This window comes from Echinops telfairi, unplaced genomic scaffold, assembly GCF_000313985.2.
Source record: "Echinops telfairi isolate 266 unplaced genomic scaffold, ASM31398v2 ScPeMD7_7407;HRSCAF=8445, whole genome shotgun sequence".
In the NCBI taxonomy this organism is placed as follows: Eukaryota; Metazoa; Chordata; class Mammalia; order Afrosoricida; family Tenrecidae; genus Echinops; species Echinops telfairi.
This window is the reverse complement of record NW_022111307.1, coordinates 8161907-8181005: the sequence shown is the minus strand read 5'-3', so window position 1 is coordinate 8181005 and position 19099 is coordinate 8161907. Positions and strand designations below refer to the sequence as shown.

Sequence of the window (19099 nt, the reverse complement as noted above, 5' to 3'; positions counted from 1 at the left end):
CCGAGGGGAGCGGAGCCCTGTCGGTGGACGCGGGCAGCGAGCAGCCCCCTCCCCGCCTGACCTGCCCTGCCTTCCCGACTCTGGCAGATGGTGGAGTACAAACGGGCCACGCTTCGGGAGGAAGATGCGCCCGCGACCCCCATAGAGGGAGGGGCCTCCCCGGACGCCTTGGAGGTGGGCAAGGGGTTCCTCGCTTCTCGCCAGGCCCCCCTGCCCCAGGAGGATGTCTGCACACCCAGGAGGTCGGGCTGGCTGCTCAGTAGGGGCATCTGCCTCCGGCCTCTGCACTAGGCTTCTGGCGAACCCGCTCGAAACCATGACGTTGCACAAACAGACTCTGGGCTCCGCCAGGCCTGCCTCATGGCCCCCCGAGTCCAAAGTTGGCCTCAAAGCGCTCCGTGCCCCAGGGCTGGAGGACTGGTCGGCGATCGCGGGGTCCCCTGCGCTGAAACCCTCTGCCTCTCTGTCACCCCACGCTCCCCAGGTGGGATTCCGGAAAGGGACCAGACCCCTCTTGGGCTCACACACACAGCTGGAGCTGGTCCTGGCTGGTGTCTCTCTGTTGCTGGCTGCCCTGCTTTTGGGCTGCATTGTGGCCCTGGGGGTCCAGTACCACAGAGGTAGGTGGGCACACCCTTGTCACCAGCCCCGCAGCTTGGGGGGTAGGAGGGTAGGGCGGCTCTGGAGGCTGAACGGTCTCTAAGATTGCCCCAGGCCCACACCAGGTTTCCCCCGAGCCTCCCCCTACCCCAACCCCACCCTCCCCAGCTTTGATTTCTCCTCATAACCTCTCTGCCATCATGGCCCCTCCCAAAGTGTTTGCCTCTTCAAGACTGACCACAGTCCCCTACCCCCTGGCCACATCCCTGCCACAGACCCACCCCACAGCACGTGCCTCACAGAGGCCTGCGTCCGCGTGGCTGGGAAGATCCTGGAGTCCTTGGACCGGGGAGTAAATCCCTGTGAAGACTTTTACCAGTTCTCCTGTGGGGGCTGGATTCAGAGGCACCCCCTACCGGATGGGCGTTCTCGCTGGAATGCCTTCAACAGCCTCTGGGACCAGAACCAGGCCATACTGAAGCACCTGCTGGGTGAGTGGCGGGGGGCAACATGGAGCCCAGCACACACCACAGGGCCTGGCACCTCGTGGGCTCTCAAGGGATGGCCACAAATGAATGGACAAGTGATGACTGACATTCTTGAGGTAGAGGATGCAGACAGGAGGGGTTTATAAAGCTGACCTGGTTTCTTGACGGTTGGGGGTGGGGAGGGTTGAAGTCTTGGCATCTCGGGAGGGGGTTCCCTTCAGCACCCTGTTTGCAGGACTCTCTGGTTGACTGGGACTGGAGGGTCTGGGATGCTTCCACAGCTCTGCGGGAGGGTCTCCGTGGACGGGGGCGGGGTGGGGGTGGGGGTGGCAGGGACCACCACCTGCTGGCTCTCTCAGAAGTGTCTTCCTGGTTCTGCATTTTGCAGACTGTCCTCCGTGGAGAAGGCCACGGGAGGGACCGTGGACTCCCCATCCACAGCTGACCTTGTTGCCACTGGACCCTGTGCTCTACCCCACAGAAAACACCACCTTCAACTCTAGCAGTGAAGCTGAGCTGAAGACGCAGCGTTTCTACCTGTCCTGCCTGCATGTGGAACGCATCGAGGAGCTGGGAGCCCAGCCGCTCAGAGACCTCATTAACAAGGTTGGGCTGCCTGAGGTCTGGGGCGGGGCGAGGATGCCGCCCAGGGAAGCTTAGGGGCCCTTGTGCCTTGGGTTCTACTTAGGATCTCTCTGCAGATCGGTGGTTGGAACATCACGGCGCCCTGGGACCAGGCCAGCTTCATGGACGTGCTGAAGGTAGTGGCAGGGACCTACAGGGCCACCCCCTTCTTTACCGTCTACATCAGCGCCGACTCCAAAAGTTCCAACAGCAACGTCATCCAGGTACCAGCCTGGGGACTCGCCTCCCCCAGACAGTGGGCTGGCACACAAGTGCAGGTTAGTGGGAGCAGCCTCTCCTTTTATTCCTGTTGCAGGTGGACCAGTCTGGGCTCTTTCTGCCTTCCCGAGATTACTACTTAAACAAGACCGCCAATGAGAAAGTAAGGAACAGCTCCCCACCCCAATTTCATGCTCCTCCTGGCTTACCTCCCTCCCCCAGTCACCTTTTTTCTTGGCCCAGGGTCAGAGAGGAGCAGGTGAGCCTATCCTGCTGGCCTCTGTCCCGCCTTCTCTTCTCCCATTTACTTATCCAGAAGACTTGTTGTGGGCACCTGCCAGGTACCTACCCTGTCCTGTAGGATCGCTGTGGGAAGGCATTGACTCGATGACAGTGAGTGAGTGAGCCATGCGCCTAAGGGGCCCTGGTGGCTTAACGGCGACACTTTGGCTGCTAACCTGCAGGTCGGCAAATCCACCAGGTAGCTGCTCTGCTGGAGACAGATGAGGCCGTCAGCTCCTGTGCATGTAGACCATCTCGGAGCCCTAAGGAACAGTTTTGCTCTGTCCTATTGAGGAGCTCCGGTGGTGTCGTAGTTACCCGTTGGGCTGCGATCTGTAACAGATCAGCAGTTCGAAACCACCAGCCTCTCTGAGGGAGAAAGAGAGGGCTTTCTACTCCTAGAAAGAGTTAGTCTCAGAAGCTCACAGGGGCAGTTCTAGCCCGCCCTGGAGTGTCTCTGTGAGTTGGAATAAACTCTACGGCAATGGATTTCTTATTTCACCAAACGCCTGGCGGCCACCCACAATTACACAGGACTGCCAACCAAAAGGTTAACCATTTGAACTCCGCCAAAGGCACCTTGGAAGAAAGCTCTGGTAATCTGCTTCTGGACGATCTCAGCCAACAGAAGCCTTGCGGCTTCACCCCGACACACACGGGCCCTCGGTGTCAGGGGGACTCGCCGGCCATCGAGGGCTGGTATGACCATGTGCCAGAACAGGTTCCCAGAGGAGGATTTCGGTGTAGACGGGTTTATGGACCCAGCGAGCCCCGACGTGACTCAAAGAGAACTCAGAAGAGAGCTTAACCGAGGGGAAAGCACAGGGGATGAGCAGAGAGGGGGAAGAGGGAGAAGACATTCTTATAACTTCTCTGCAGTCATTTGTTTTCTTTCCACTGTGTTGAAAATATACGTAGCCGAGCATAAGCCATTCAGCAGTTGCTACACGCACAAGTCAGTGATGCCGGGGCCTGTCTCTGAGCTGCACCACCATTCCCACCCTCCTCTTCTGAATTGTTACCCCCACCCCCACCCCCACTCAACCTAAACTCACTGCCCCCGAAACTTCCTCTCCAACCTTCCCAGTGGCTCGGGTCCGCTTGATCCACACACAGAGTTCTGTCAAGGAGTACAGTGCCCAGGGCAGGCTTGCTTACTAATTAAGCTAAACTGTTGTTTGATTTGAAGAAGGCTTCAGGGGATCTTGTTGGCTTAAGGGTTAAGTTTTAGCTCAAGGCAACATCATCTGTCCATTGTGGTTCTTGTATTTTCAGCGTCCTGGGAGAAAGAAAGTGGGTGGAGGGGACTGCTGGGGGGTAGGACACCCCCACTCTAAGATAGGAAACGACTGTACAGTGGTCCTGTTTACAGTCGTTGGGTTTGAGAGGAAGCGGAGCAGAGGCAGCCTCACCCCAGGGTGAGGGTGGGCTGCAGTGGGGGTGGCAGGCCTGGGCCAAGGCTGTACTGGGGCAGAAGGGGGTGAGGGGGGAACCAAGTCCTTGCAGACTCAGATTGGGCTTAGGATTTGGGATCCGTACCCCACCCCCAAGTAGAAAGGAAAAGGCAGAGAGAGGAGAGTGATGTGAGCAGATGTGCGTGGTTTGGGGTTTTGAAAGAGTTGACTGGTTCACTGGGGAGAGGGAGTTTTGAGAAGGCAGCAGGGAACCAAGTAGTTCTGATGAGCGGGGAGCCTTGGATTTGGCTGTCAGTGTGGTGCTGGTGGTCCTGGGCAGGAGAGCCTCCTGGGATGGAGCAGGTGGGAAGGAAGGGATGTGTAGAGTCACCTCTTCCATCAAATGTCGAGATAGGATAAAAACAGTCGAGTCATTCTGGCATCTTGGTTACCTATGCTGCCATCACACAGAGATCCCTGCGTGAACAAGCAGAAACGGGTCTCCTCGCAGTTCAGCAGTTGGAGCTCGGGGCACCGGCCCCAGGGAAGCCTTTCTCTCTCGGGGGCTCTTGTGCCTTGCTTCCTTGTTGGTCTAGCTTCCATCTTCTCCCATCTCTACTCCTTTCTCTATGCCTAACCTGCTTTTTCAGGAGCCCTGATAGCCTGGGGGTTCTGTGTTGGACTGCTAACTGCAGGGTCAGCAATTTGAAGCCCCTAGCCTCTCCATGGGAGTAAACCGAGGCTTTCTCTTCCCATTCAGAGTTACAGTCTCGGAAACCCCCAGGGGCAGTACACCTCTGTCCTATCAGGGCGCTAGGAGTTGGAAATGACCTGATGCCAGTAAGAATCTACTCTTTTTTCTTTCTGAAAGGTCATTGGCTTAAAACATACCCTATGCTAACACGCAGCCCCTCCCCATTACAAAGAAAGCCCAGTTCACAACTGGAAGCCTAGCTACAGGAAATGGGGGTTAGGAATTAGGACACCTATTTAGCAGAGACGTGATTCAGTACCTGACAGCAGGGTTCGGGAAAGGGTCCATAGTCAGCCTTGAGCTGAAGGTAAGAAAGACAGAGGGAGAGAAAAGAGGAGTCTGGGGTAGGGAGTGGGTATGATCACCCGTTGAGCGCAGGGGCTTCAAGTGGGACTTGGGCCTCTGCCTTGGACACCAGCCGCCAGGAAGAGGTGAGGTGGGGGTCACAGAGAAGTTCTGAAGGGCAGAGCAAGGGCGTGAAGTTTCCAGAACTTCTTAGTAAACTGGAAAAGGAGGCAGTGTTTGGAGCTCAGGGTGAGTGTTGGGGTAAGAATGTGCCCTGTCCCTGGAAGAAGACCTCAGGGAGGGGCGGGGTGCAGGGCTGAGGGTCTGCTTACAGGCTTTCTTGCCTTCATTCAACAAACATTTCCTGAGCACCTACTGAACAAAGCCAACACAGTCCCGCGCGGGCGAGGCCACCTGAGATTGTGCTGGGCCCTCCAGTCATCAGGCCGGTTCCATTGTACTCTACAGTGACCTGGAAGTTTGTTGAGTCATGTCACCTTCCCAAGAAGCGTCTTTCCTCATCTGGCTAAGGACTCAAAATCCAGACTCACTGCCAACTCATCGTGACCCTACAGGACGGGGTAGAACCGCCCCTGTGAGTTTCCGAGACTGTAACTCTTTACAGGAGTATCCAGCCCTGTGTTTCTATAGAAAAGCGGCTGGTGGTTTCAAACTGCTGACCTTGCAGTTTCACAGCCAAACCTGTAACCGCTTTGCCACCAGGGCTCCTTAAAATGGGGCAACCCAGAGCTGCTGTGAGAGGAGAGAAGATCCACTTACATCCCCAGTCAGCCCTAGCAGAGCCCGACTCATAAGACCCGACACCCCTGCCATGGAGTCACGTTTGGTTCACAGGGCCCTCTCCAGGGTTTCTGAGATGGAATCTTTACAGGAGCAGACAGCCAGCCGCCTCTTCCTCCTGCGGAGCGGGCGCCTGCCGGTTTGCGCAGCGATGCCTGTCCAGCCGTGCCAGGGCTCCTATGGGCACATAGCAGGCACTCAGTGCTTCTTGCTGTGCTTTTCTCCCCTTGGTGACCAGAGGGGAGTGGAAGGAGGTAGCGAGCGGGAGGCCTGGAAGGATGGGAGGTGGACGGGAGGCCTGTGGTCCCTGAGGATCTGGGAGGACCACACGGGCTTTAGGAAAGGGGGAGGCCACGTGTGAGAAGCGGACCCCTCCCTGGACAGATAGTTTCGGAACATCTAACTCCTTGGGCGATGCTACAGGGACGTTCTTGACCACTGATGGAAAGGGGGGCCATTTGAACCCAACTGGAGGTGCCTCGGAAGGAAGGCTTGGCCTATCTCTCATGGCCATAGCCTTGAGGACCCGTGGGGACACCTTGAGCCGGTCAACTTGAAGACAGAGGTTGTTTGGTTTGCCATGGTGCTCGGCCGTGGGGGCGTAGGGATGAGGGAGCCCGGCTTGGTCTCTGCTCCGTTGGAACACACCGTGGGGAGAGAGGAGAAGGAAATGCTCAGATCATAGCAGAGAGCTGTCAGAGGAAGCAGCCTCCAGCCACCGAAGGGTCAGTAGGCGCAATTGTGCAGTGATAACATATACCGATTATAGTGACATCACAGAGGATAGGAACGATAGGAGAGAGAATAAAAGTCAGACACATTTTATGGTAGCATGCTCATCTCAGCCCCTTTTGACGGTCCACGTGGAACTGGGAGGAGAGAGCTCGAACCAGTTCCATGAGTCACGAGGTGGGTGGTCGCTACATTAAGGTCCCTGAGCTCACAGGTGAGGAACCCTAATACCTGCATAGGGGGAAGGTAACACAGCCAGTCTCCAAGAGAGAACCAAAGGATGGCTTCTTCTATAGGAAGAGAAAATCAACCGTGTGCTCACTTTAAGGCACATAGCTGTTAGGGGAGAATCTGTGGGGACGATATTTAAAGAAGGATAACGTACCTGGACTTAATTTCTAACTTACCAAAGTGGACGCTTCCCTACCATGGAATACTAGCTTTCCAGAGTCCTCCTTATCAGTGTTGGTTTCCCACAGAGAGGGAAAAGCACTGCGGCAGAAATGCCACGGGGGCCCGGGAAGACATCTTCCAGCCGGGTCAGCAGAAGAGAGCCTTCCGGCTTCCAGCAGGACTTGCTGGTCAGCTCTGAGGGCTACTCCGGGCCTTGACAGGTGCTCACGGCCTACCTGGACTACATGGAGGAGCTGGGGCTGCTGCTGGGTGGACAGCCCACCTCCACGCGGGAGCAGATGCAGCAGGTGCTGGAGCTAGAGACTCAGCTGGCCAACATCACTGTGCCCCAGGACCAGCGGCGCGATGAGGAGAAGATCTATCACAAGATGAGCGTGGCTGAGCTGCAGGTGGGGTGGGCAGGGGGACCAGAGAGGGATGGCAAGGGCCAGCCCCAACACAGACTGCCCAGCCCCTGGCCCATCCTCATCGCCTGCTTGTCGCTGCTTCCCAAACCCTGGTCACTCTCCTGGAAAGAGATGGTGTTGTTTTCAGCCACCTGTCCCTGGGCTGTCCTTTGGCCCCTTTCTTGCCACGGGGGCATGGATGGAGGGGTGATGCCAAAAGCCCTGGACATCTTGTGCAAGACGCCCACCCAGCAACAGACCCTAGAGCAGGCTTACTAGCCAGGCACCAACCCTTTCATTGTCTGATCATAGAGAAGTGTGGGGGACTCCTGGGGAAGGGGCCCAGGCTGCAGTGCCCTGGGGCCCTCAGGTGAGTCGCATTTTATTCACTGTTAAGGGAATATTTGAATAGCCGTGCCCCAGGTGACTAGCACACTCCACCTGTGTACACAGAGACAGCGGCTGGGCTCCCAGATTGAGGTACCCAGGCCTGGCAGAGGGTTTATTGCTGGAAGTGGTCACTAAGCAGCCAGCACCTGTTGTCATGGCAGTGGGAAGGGCTCTCGCCTGCCAGTAGAGGAGGGCTGTGCTGAGGGGGGTTTGTTTGTTGGCTCCTAGGTCCTGGCGCCCTCCGTGGACTGGCTGGAGTTCCTGTCTTTCCTGCTGTCTCCCCTGGAGCTCAGTGACTTGGAGCCTGTGGTGGTGTATGGGACGGGGTATCTGCAGCAGGTGTCCGAGCTCATCAACCGCACGGAGCCAAGGTGGGGAGGCATGCAAGATGCAGAGGGGGAGGCTCAGGGCTCTGGACATGTTGGCCAGGGACGGACGCAGCCAGAGAGCAGCATTTGATGAGGGTCCTGAGCCTTCAAACATCCCCACGGGATGTCTGCAGGCCCTTCTCCCGAGGGTGGGGTTTCAGGGTGGTTGCCTGCCCACTTGTGACTCTGTTTCCACACCTTGCTCCAACCTGACTCCCACAGGCAGGTGTGTGGGCCAGGGTGGGAGAGAGGGATTCTGGGACAGCTGGCATACGTGCCTCTCAGGACTGTTGGCACGTTCCTGGGCTGCCCCTCCTTACGCCTGCCTCTGCCGGCCAGTGTCCTGAACAATTACCTGATCTGGAACCTGGTGCAGAAGACAACCTCGAGCTTGGACCGGCGCTTTGAGTCTGCACAGGAGAAGCTGCTGGAGACCCTCTATGGCACCAAGAAGGTGGGCTCTCGATGTCAGGCGCCATTGGCCTCACCGCGTAGCTGAAGTGCAGGGCCTGGGGATGAAGCCTGATGGGGCTCCGATCTCAATTCTGTGAGTTTTCTAAGCCTGTAGGACAGGGCTTTCTACTGCCATAAAGAAGCCCAGTCTCGGAAACCCACAGGGACGGTTCTACCTCTTCTACAGTGTTACTGTGAATCGGCATCAACCTGACCGCAGCGAGCTTGGGCCAGTTACCCAACCTCTCCCACACTCCCTCCCTGTGTATAAAGGAGGAACACCTGGAGGGTTGTCATGGAGACTCGCTGGGCTGACACCAGTGAGTGCCCGCCTGGGGCATGGTATGGATAGGCAGTCAGCTTTGAGGATGCTCATAAGGGAGATGACAAATATGTGCGGGTCTCTGTTTCAAGATGCCACGCAAGGTGGGGCCTGGGGCCCGGTAAACAAGTATGCTTGCTCTATGTGTGTGAACCGTCTCCATGCTATCGGACTAAGGTGAGCAGCATGGGAATGGCTCTTCAGTGGGGGTGACATTTGAGAAATGAACTCAGTCAGAGGCAGGAGAGAAGGGCATTCCAGGCAGAAGGAGCTGCATGCTCGAATCCCCAGAGACCAGCCCCCGCCTGATGGATGTGCTGTGCTTGGTCCGACCATGGACGCGGCACAGGGCAGCAGAGCTGCGAGTTGGTGCGGGGGTGTGGGCAGTCCATGAAGGCACTAGGACGCTGTGGGGAGAGCGGTGGCCTTTCAGAGGCGGGAACCCCTGGGGTGGCTGTCTGCAGAGGAGTGACATGGTTCTCCTAGTGCCATCAAGTCAATTCTGAGTCCTGGCGACCGTATAGGACAGTGGTTCTCAACCTTCCTAATGCCTCCACCCTTTAATACAGTTCCTCATGTTGTGGTGACCCCCCCCCCACACACACACCCATAAAATTATTTTTTTCCCATAAAATTATCTTCGTTGCTACTTCCTAACTCATTTTGCTACTGTTATGAATCGTCACGTAAATATGTGATATGCAGGATGTCCGTTCATTGTTACAAATGGAACATAATTAAACATCATTAAAGCATAGTGATTAATCACAAAGCAATATGTAATTATACATTGTGAAATATTTGTATTTTCCAATGGTCTTAGGCAACCCCTGTGAAAGGGGCGTTCTACCCCCAAAGGGGTCGAGACCCACAGGTTGAGAACCGCTGCTATAGGACAGGATAGACCAGTCAGAGGAAACCAGCCTCCAACAGTTGAAGGGCCAGAAGGTGCAAATGCACGGCACTGATGTATAAAGATTACAGTACAGTCATAGAGGATGAGAAAGATAGGAGAGAGAGTAAAATAAAGGAGTCAGACACATGTTATGGTAGCATGCTCACCTCAGCTCCTCCTGATGGACCACGCGGAACTGGGAGAAGTGAGATGAGCCTTTACTGTCTTGGGACATTTATAGGTAGCCTTAAGACATGCATATTCAGTAGTTACATGTGTCACAAGGTGGGTGGTATCTACATTAAGATCCCTGAGCTCACAGGTGAGGAAAACTAAAACCTACATTGGGGGAAGGTATGAGGGGGTTGGGTGACAGGGCGGGAAGAGAGCGAAAGGACAGTGTCTGCTCCTGTAGTTAAAGCTGCCGCCATGTAGCAATCAGCCCTGTGCTTGTAAGAGGTCACTTTAAGACAACACTATGATGGGAGGGTATAGTGGGGAACCACATTAATTGTGGAATGTGATTGGGACTCACCTCCAACACACAAGGGTGAAGGTCTCCCTCCACCCAAGAAACCCAGCCTGCCAGGCTTCTTCATATATGAGGACAAAGGATTCATCCGTAGACACACTCTTCCTGTTCTCTGCTTCCCACATAGAGCAGCCCCGCGGGTTCTCCAAGGTTGTAACTCTTCACGGGAGTAGAAAGCCTCATCTCATCTTTCTCGTTGAGTGGATGGCTGGTGGTTTTGAACTGCTTACCTCTTGTTTGCAGCCCAGTGCATAACCCGCTGTGCCACCGGGGCTCCGGATGTCCTGGTTAGGTGAATGCAGCTCTCAGGCGGGGCGTGGGTGCCCTGAGAAGAGAGTCCGAATGTCTAGTTGGTAGGTCCCTGCAATCTTGAGGCAAGAGATGACAGTGTTCTAGGGCAGGGCGGTGGCGATGAGAAGGTTGGGAGAAATGATGACCAAAGTTTTAGCCTCAGAAACCCTGGATCGGGTCGTTGTGGGTCAGAACCAACTCACGGACAGTGTGTTGGGTGTCCTTATAGAAATGTGTGATGCGTGGAATATAGGGTTAAAGATGGAGCATGCTGGGATGGCTCCCAGGTTTCTGGCACAGGGAACTTGTGATAAGACTGAGGTATGGAACTAAGCACAGAAACTTCTGGGCCCCACTGGGCCTCCTGGAAACTTAGAGGAGGAGAGTGTCCCGACTGGGCTGCACATCGGCTCCCCAAAGGTGTCATCGCTGAGCTGGCATGCTGACAGGTGCCCGCCATTTTCCCATGAGTCTCAAGGAGAGGTGGCATGCTAAAACCAGGTGGAGGGGAGCTGGCCCCCGAGACACAGAGGCCCTCATACTGAGGACAGCTGGCTCTGGACACCTGGCCGTTTGTCCCCCACAGTCCTGCCTGCCCAGGTGGCAGACCTGCATCGCCAACACGGACGACGCCCTGGGCTTTGCGCTGGGCTCCCTCTTCGTCAAGGCCACCTTTGACCGGCAAAGCAAGGAAATCGTGAGTGGCCAAACTCTTTCCAACACTGCCTCTTGCCGACTGGAAATTCACAGTTCACCCATGTGTGCTTGCCCAGAAGCAAATACCGTCGGTGGTCACCAAGAAATCACTTGGTGCCTTTGGGTAGTGAGATCATGAGGAATTTGATGTCCCTGAATTTTCTTCTCTATCTGCCATATTTTCTAGAATGCGTTTATATTGCCTCTGTAACTAGGAGAAAATCACGTATTTCCTGGGCGATGATACTAGACTTAGTTAAAGGATGAACTAAAAAGATGGTCGAGGCAAAGCTGTTTAGGGGGAAATGAACACAGGGCCGGTGTCCCGCCGGAGGGGAGTGGGAAAATAGAGTGGTTCACCTGGATTGTGAGGCAGCCTTAAAACTGATGATATATATATTTTTAAGTGGAAAAAAGCAGACTGCAATATATCTTCTCGTACATATATGTTATCCAGCATAATTCCACATTATACTTCTACATCTGGGCAGAGCAGACGCTTAGAAGTAGATCATCAAAATGCTACAAGAAGCTATCTCTGAGCTGGCTTATAAACCACGTCTATTCTCTCCTCTCAGCACCTATCAGGTTTCTAAGGCTTCCTTTTGTCAGATAAAATCAATATGCTATATTAAAATTGTATTAATTGAACCAACTGTCCATTAAAATGTTCATTCATCAGGGGGTCTGGAAGCCACCCACAACCCCAAGACCTTCACAAAACCGTTTTTTTCTTTCCATCCTCCCCAGCTTGCTCATATTTCCGCCGCTCCCAGGGGGGCCCCCCTGGGATGCAGTGGGTGCTGGGGGAGAATGATGTGTTGAGTGCAGGCGAGAGGCTGACGCCCCCCTCTCCCCCACCCCGCACCCCACAGGCCGAGGGAATGATCGGGGAGATCCGGACGGCCTTTGAGGAGGCCCTGGGACAGCTGGTTTGGATGGACGAGAAGACCCGCCGGGCAGCCAAGGAGAAAGTGAGTGGTGGCTGGGCTTGGGGCGCCACCTTGAGGTGGGTGTGGAGCAGCTTAGCCAGGCAGCAATTTGCCTTGAGTTCCCGCTGGCTCCTGGACACCTGGTGTGTCAGCGGCAGCACGTTCATTAGGCCTCTCTTCCAGCGAGCCTTTGGGTGGGCTGGAATTGCCTCTCGAGTTCCCCGTGCGTGCCATCCAGGGCTCCTGAAGGGGCTGACACCCGTACGTCGGTCTCCCCAGGCAGACGCCCTCTATGACATGATTGGCTTCCCAGACTTCATCCTGGAGCCCAAAGAGTTGGATGATATTTATGATGGGGTGAGTGCTGACCTCCGCCCAGTGGGGTGGGGACACACACACTGTTTGGGGGCCTCAGTAATTGGGGTCCAAGTGCTGAGCAGGAAGGAGGTACTTGTTGGTTCTTTAGTGCTAACTCTGTGTTTGGCTGGCTACAAGACACATGGACAACAAGTCCATTCTAAGAGGGACCCTGTAGCACCGAGTGGGACCCCCACAGGCTTCCACGGCTGTATAACTCCCTGGAAGCAGACTGCCCCGTCTCTCTCCAGCAGAGAGGCCTGAACACCGTAACTGCTATGTCCACAGGGCTGGTGGCTTCAGCCAGGTGGCCACAAAAGTGTCTATAAGTCAGGAACTTGGAATGAAGCCTGAGTGAGGGCTTGTTTCTGTTTCTACCCCTAAATAACTAAGTGTAACCTCGGATAAGTCACCTCACCAAACCTCAGTGGCTTCATCTGCCGAAGCGGAACCCTGTTAGTGGCAAAGTCTCCTTAGGAGCAAGGATGGCGAGACTCTGTCCTCCCGACACGTTGTCAGGAGAGACCAGTCTCTGGAGATGGGCATGATGTTTGGCAAAGTAGAGGGGCAGCGAAAAAGAGGGAGACGTCGAGGAGATGGAGTGCCACACTGGCTGCGGCAATGGATTCAAATCGAACAATTGTAAGGAGGGTCCAGGGCCAGCCGCCCTTTTGTTCCGTTTTATGTTGGGCTTCTACGAGTCGGAACAAACCCCACGACAGCAGCTAACCACAATTAGCACAACAATTCTCACTGCTTGTAAGAATAAAAGGGAGCAGTGTATGTGGATATACGTGTATACACATGTATACATATGTGTAGATATGTGTGTATATGCGTAATCACCTGCAATATCCTGTTCTTTACACAGAGGCAATTATTAATTTTCTTTCTGTGTATGCGATACATTTAATCGTCACAGTCATACTGTATAGTAGATAACCAGGCTCCTATTTTATAGCTGAGGACACTGGGGCTCGGGGTGGTGTTGGCTGACGGCTCAGCGGGCACCCCATTCTGTGCTCCAACACGTCCTCTTGCACGCTGCCCCCACAGTATGAAGTCTCTGAAGAGTCCTTCTTCCAGAACATGCTGAACTTGTACAACTTCTCTGCCAAAGTGATGGCCGACCAGCTCCGCAAGCCTCCCAGCAGGGACCAGTGAGGATGGGGCAGCAGGAGGGCTTGGGGAGTGGGCGGTCACACTGATCTTGGCAGGAGACAGGTCCAAAGGGCTGTCAGGAGGGTGGGGACCACCCCGGCGGCTCAGCCTCCCTCTCCCGCAGGTGGAGCATGACCCCCCAGACAGTGAATGCATACTACCTTCCCACCAAGAATGAGATCGTCTTCCCTGCTGGCATCTTGCAGGCTCCCTTCTATGCTCGGAACCACCTCAAGTGAGGGGGGCCATGGGCTGGGCCTGGGCCTGCTGGGAACAGGGCTAAAAAGTGGGGAGGTGGTGTCAGACACCCCCCCTCCCTCTCATATCCTCACCGCTCACTTCTTTTGTCGTCCAGGGCTCTGAACTTTGGGGGCATCGGTGTGGTGATGGGCCATGAGCTGACACATGCCTTTGATGACCAGGGTAGGGGCTTGTGGAACTGTCCCTGAAGCTTAAAGTGGCTCCTGCAGTGCTTTGGGGTGTTGGGGCCATGCGCAAGGGGGCCTGGGGTCTACGGACCAGGGCTGATGGGGCCCTCCTGCTAAAAGGCCTGAGGTCTGTCTTGGTGGGTGCAAAGGTGAGTCCTCCCCAGGGCGCGAGTATGACAAGGACGGGAACCTGCAGCCCTGGTGGCAGAATGGGTCCCTGGCAGCCTTCCGGAACCACACGGCCTGCATGCAGGAGCAGTACAGCCAGTACCAGGTCAACGGGGAGAGGCTCAACGGCCGGCAGACGCTGGGGGAGAACATTGCTGACAACGGGGGGCTGAAGGCTGCCTACAACGTGAGTAGCCCACCCTAGTGGTGGGACGGGCACTGGGTGGAGGTGGGCAACCCCTGATGGCTTGCTGCCCTGTGCCTGGCCCAGGCTTACAAAGCGTGGCTAAGGAAACACGGGGAGGAGCAGCAGCTGCCGGCCGTGGGGCTCACCAACCACCAACTCTTCTTTGTGGGATTCGCCCAGGTATTGCCTCCCGGGAGGAAGCCTGGGCTCGGGCCTCCTGCTGATGCAGGTGTGGCCACACGGAGACCTGGGAGGGCCTGGGAAGTGGGCTGAGAAGGCCTGGCACCCCCAGAGCCTTCAGGCTGGGGTCTGCAGCCTGAGGGGCAAGCGGGGAATTCTTCCACAGGGTCTCACAGGTTCAGGGGGCAGGGCTGCTCTGCGCAAGGGATGGGGAGTAGAGAGAGTGAGTTGGGATGCGAGAAAGACAGGATGTTCACACTTGGGGAGACAAGAGACTCCCCAGTGTGGCAGGGCCCCCTCTACAAACTCTGCAACATCCCCCACCTCATCCCCTGCCAGTTCCTCTAGGTCTCTGCCTGTGTCTCCCAGGCAGGGCCGTCCTGGCCACCCAGCTCCGAGAGGCCTTCAAGGAGTTGGGGAGGGCGGGTGTGCCCCCTCCTCTTATTGACAGAGGAGCTGGGGGGTACAGGTGCTGGCTGAGCCCTCACTAGTCTCCCTAGACCTAGAGGAGGCAGGACGAGCACCCTCCCAAGCTGGGGGCTGGGGACCAGCACTTTGTGCCCTTGGGATGGCTCTGCTGAAGCAGGTCTGTGGCCCCGCCCTACACTGGACACCATCTGTCCCTGTGTCTGTCCTGGCCCACAGGTGTGGTGCTCGGTCCGCACACCAGAGAGCTCTCACGAGGGGCTGGTGACCGACCCGCACAGCCCTGCTCGCTTCCGAGTGCTGGGCACGCTCTCCAATTCCCGCGACTTCCTGCGGCACTTCGGCTGCCCTGTCGGCTCCCCCATGAACCCAGGGCAGCTGTGTGAGGTGTGGTAGGCCTGGAAGGGGGAGATGCCTGCCGGGCATCTGTCCCCGGGTCTGGTGAGGTGGTTTGTTTGGGGACCAGGTGAAAGCAAACTCGGGTTGAGCCCCTCCATGCCATAGATGTCACGAGCCCCAGCCCCTCCTCAGCCACGCCGTGCCTCTGCTCTGGGGGTGTCCCTGCCTCCAGCAGAGCCCCCACATTCACTGTGACATCCTTCTGTGTCACCTCACCTGGGTATCTACATGAAGGGGACTTGCAGCAGGTGGGGGGAGGGTATCACGGGAGAGTGCCCACCTCTTCTGGTGCCAGGCTCTTCCACAGGAGTGCCCACCTCTTCTGTTACCTGGCTCAGCCTAGTGGTCGTGGGGCCTGCCCAGTCTGACCAGAGTCTGGGGAGGGTGGAAGGGGGTGCCTCCCAACCTTTTCCCCAAGAGGCAGCTTGCCCGGGGCTCACTTGCCAGTGGACTCAGCCACCTACAACTCCTCCACAGGCTGCCCCGTCCATGCTCCCATGCCGCTGCCACCGAGTCTGCTCACACCTGTCAGACTGCCCTCTGCCTCCCTGCTTCCCCGGCTGAGGGGCCGTGTGTAGTACCCATAGGGTGTGTAGGTGCCTATACCGTAGGGCACAAGTCTTAGTGGGTCTACTTCTCCCTGGGTCCAGAAAGGCTGCAGATCTACAGGGAGTGGGAAGGGGAGAGTTTATTTTTACAGGGAAGAGGGTGGGAAGGGGGTGGTCTTGGCCCTGTAGGACCCTGTGCCAATAAATAGACGCGCATCCGTCAGCTTGTCTCTTCCTTCGGTCTGGGTTTCATGTATTCATTTGCTCATCCCACCGGTACGTGTTGAGCACCTGCCACACACCAAGCATCTCCTGGACACTTGTCTCCTCCCTCACCAGACAAGGGCATGGAGACGTGCAGCCAGAGAAGGCAGAGAAAGGAAGGCCAGTGGAAGAAGGGGACGGTGTTGGATCTGGCCCCGTGGGCTCTGTTTTCTCTCCGGCCCACTCCCCGATGGCTGGCTGCGCCTCGCTACAGCAGAGAGCAGTCCACGCGTGCTGCTGCTGGGCATGACAGTCGGGAGAACTCCCGGGCCAGGGTCGGCTTAGAGATGGGTAACCTTCCTAACCCAGCCGGGAACCCTGGCCCAGGGAGCACGCCACTCCGTGGATCTCGCAGCCCCAGACCTCTGTTGGCAGCTGAGAGGACAAGGGGCCTCACAGGCTCAGGGCTCCCAAGTCCTTCATGTCACCTCCACACGCTCCCTGAGGCCTCCCACGTGCCAGGCCTAGAGACCACAAGTACGGGGGCCACTCTCCATCTAGGAGGGGGAGGAGCCTCCACGGAGTCCCTCGGTCCACACCCAGGGCTCACTCCTGGCCGCCCTGCAGGGCAGGGCAGAACTGCCCCTGTGGGCATCCGAGGCTGTGATGCTTTCCGGAGTCGAAGGCCTCGTCTTTCTCCCATGGAGCCACTGGGGGTTTCAAACTGCGGACCCTGCAGTTCACAGCCCACCATGTACCACTCTGCCTCACGCCGGCCCATTTCTTTCCGCATGACTCCTGTGTCCCTTCAGAGGCTCATTGTGTCCTCATTATTTTTGTGCATTGACTGCCAGGGAGGTGTCAGGCACCGATGCTATGATAACGGCTTCTTCCCTCAGCCTTGCAGAGCTTTGGAAGCTGTAATCTGCTACCTAACCTCTATGAGCCTGGGCCTCCATCAGGAAAACGAGAAGGCGCGGGATGCGGGGGCCTCTCCAGTTTCTCTAGAGCTCCCTGTTCCCCAGGGGGCGGCAAGGGGTGGGGGTGCTGAGCCTGGAAGGGGAAGCCTGGCTGCTGCCGGCGGCACTGCAGCCTCACTGGTGGCACCAGCAGCCCCATCACAGTCTGAGTGCTTCAGCCGGGCAGGGCCTCACACTGCCCCCGACCCTCCTGGGGCATGTGAGTCCCAGGAGGGTTACCTGACAGCAAGGAAAGGCAGGAGCTAGTTTCACAGCTAGGGGGCCAAGTGGCCTCTGGTCGCCTGACTACAGGAGGGGCAGTCAAGTGCATGGGGAGAGCAGAGCCGCCCAGCTGGAGGCCTGGGCCTAGCTCCTGCCTGCTGCAGGCTTGCGTCCTCTGCGGGCTCTGTGAGATGCTCTCGGAAGACCGTTCTGACTGGGATGTTTTAGGAAGTGGATTTGTGGCCGACACGTCTGACGTTTGGGTTTGGGTGCTACACGGAGGGCCAGGCCATCCTGTCAGAGGGCACGGCGGGCCAGCAGAGGGGCGTGGCAGGACATGCCCAGCCCTTCCCCTGGCCCTGATTCAGAGCCCAGCTCAGGCCCCCCGCCCAGCGGTTGGAGGTCAATGTGGTATTCAAGCTCCGTATTTGCGAACAGGTCAAAATGTCTAATAAGAGAAAAATGAGCAGGCGCGCTTTTGACTCACCGAGTCCCTAGTTTGCTAGAAGCTTGTTCGGAGCACTGTGAAAACATCATCTCGTTAAAGTCCCACCGCGACTTGTCAGCCAGTTCCATCACTGTGCCCATTTTACAGGTCGAGGACTGAGGAGCGAAGGCCGCGTAGCTTCCCTAGTCAGGTTGGATTGCATGAGCCAGATTTGGAAGTCGATCCAGATGCTCTCAATCCACGGCACAGCTGACACTCCAGCCTGGGCATCTGTCTCCTGGGCGATTTCCTCGAGCTGCTGAGTGGGACTGCCACGGCAGGTGCACGTCTGTGTCCCTCAGCTCCCTTGGGCCCGGCACGTGTGAGAACCCGGCAGCTGCTGCAGGAACCCTACGCACAGGTGGTGCTGCCAGTAAGCCAGGCAGCACCTGTTTCCCAAGCACTGCTCAGGCACATGGCTCCGGGGGCAGGCCGGGTGACCCTCGGGTGAGACATGTCACCCTCACCCTCTGTGGCCCGGGCAGGCCGGTGACCGTGCATCAGTGTGCTGAGGCAGCAGGGACATAAAGGAGGGTGGTCCTGGGTGGACAAGGAGCTCAGTCATCGGTCAAGTGCTAGGCCGCACCTTGCAGAATACGGTAACATGCCAAGCACCTCTGGCTGCACTCTGGGACACTGGGCTGGATGAGCCACCCCCCTGGCCCCCCACCAAATAAAATAAGAACAGTTTCAGGGGGCCTCTCAGGACTCACAAATGGAGAGTCCTGAAAACAAGTTCCCAGTGCCCAGCCCGGGACTCCAAAGAAGAGTCCCCGGTGCGATACTAATATAGACGAGGATGACCTGAAGGTGAAGGCAAGGCCACTCACTCATCCACCTGACACACACCTGTCAAGGCCTCCCACAACAGGCAAAGGTGACGAAGACATGGTTCCCACCCTCCAGGAACTCGGCACTTAGAGAATTACAAACCAAGTCTAGTGGGAGCTTGTGGGTGGCACGGATGACTGAGCACTGGACTATACGAACAGAAATGGCCACAGTTCAAACCCACCCAGAGTGCCTGAGGCGTTCTACTCCAACCAACTGTTAGTCTCAGAAGCCCACAGGGTCATTCTACCCCGTCCTGTAGAGTTGCTGAGCCCACATCGACTCGATGGCAGGGAGTTTGTTTGTGAATCTGCTTCCAAAGGCCCACAGCCCAGAAAAGCCGACAGAGCACTTCCACTCTGCTCCGCTGTCTTAACTAATGTCCTGTTTTACTGTTCTCTGTATCTCTCGGGGTGGGGGGGTATAGTATTAAATCAAATTTGGAGTGGGGTGGGGGGCCAGCCCCTACCGCTAGTCGCGGGTTCAGTAATGCACAATTGTACAGTTGAGATATATAAGTACAGTGAACCCTCGTTTATCGCGGTTAATCGGTTCTAGACCCTACCGTGATAAATGAAATTCCGTGAAGTAGGATTCCTTATTTGTAAATCAAATATTTTCGTAGTTAGAGCATAGAGGACATGAAAAAACACCCTTTAGTCACCATTATACTCGTATTACCCA

General features: G+C 56.5%; 1 protein-coding gene across 1 annotated transcript in view; it reads left to right on the top strand.

Moving 5' to 3' along the window:
* Positions 1-15947, top strand: part of LOC101657151 (endothelin-converting enzyme 2) — a 36998-nt gene extending 21051 nt beyond the window's left edge. Inside the window, exons 2-19 of the mRNA XM_030887353.2 lie at positions 88-174; positions 485-620; positions 876-1091; positions 1570-1694; positions 1790-1936; positions 2029-2094; positions 6794-6982; positions 7598-7740; positions 8077-8191; positions 10817-10927; positions 11802-11900; positions 12138-12215; positions 13272-13375; positions 13501-13611; positions 13732-13799; positions 13969-14159; positions 14244-14339; positions 14985-15947. Of these exons, the coding sequence (XP_030743213.2) occupies positions 88-174; positions 485-620; positions 876-1091; positions 1570-1694; positions 1790-1936; positions 2029-2094; positions 6794-6982; positions 7598-7740; positions 8077-8191; positions 10817-10927; positions 11802-11900; positions 12138-12215; positions 13272-13375; positions 13501-13611; positions 13732-13799; positions 13969-14159; positions 14244-14339; positions 14985-15161 (2259 nt within the window). The 3' untranslated portion in view covers positions 15162-15947. The remainder of the gene's footprint in view (positions 1-87; positions 175-484; positions 621-875; positions 1092-1569; positions 1695-1789; positions 1937-2028; positions 2095-6793; positions 6983-7597; positions 7741-8076; positions 8192-10816; positions 10928-11801; positions 11901-12137; positions 12216-13271; positions 13376-13500; positions 13612-13731; positions 13800-13968; positions 14160-14243; positions 14340-14984) is intronic.
* Positions 15948-19099: the final 3152 nt, after the last annotated feature.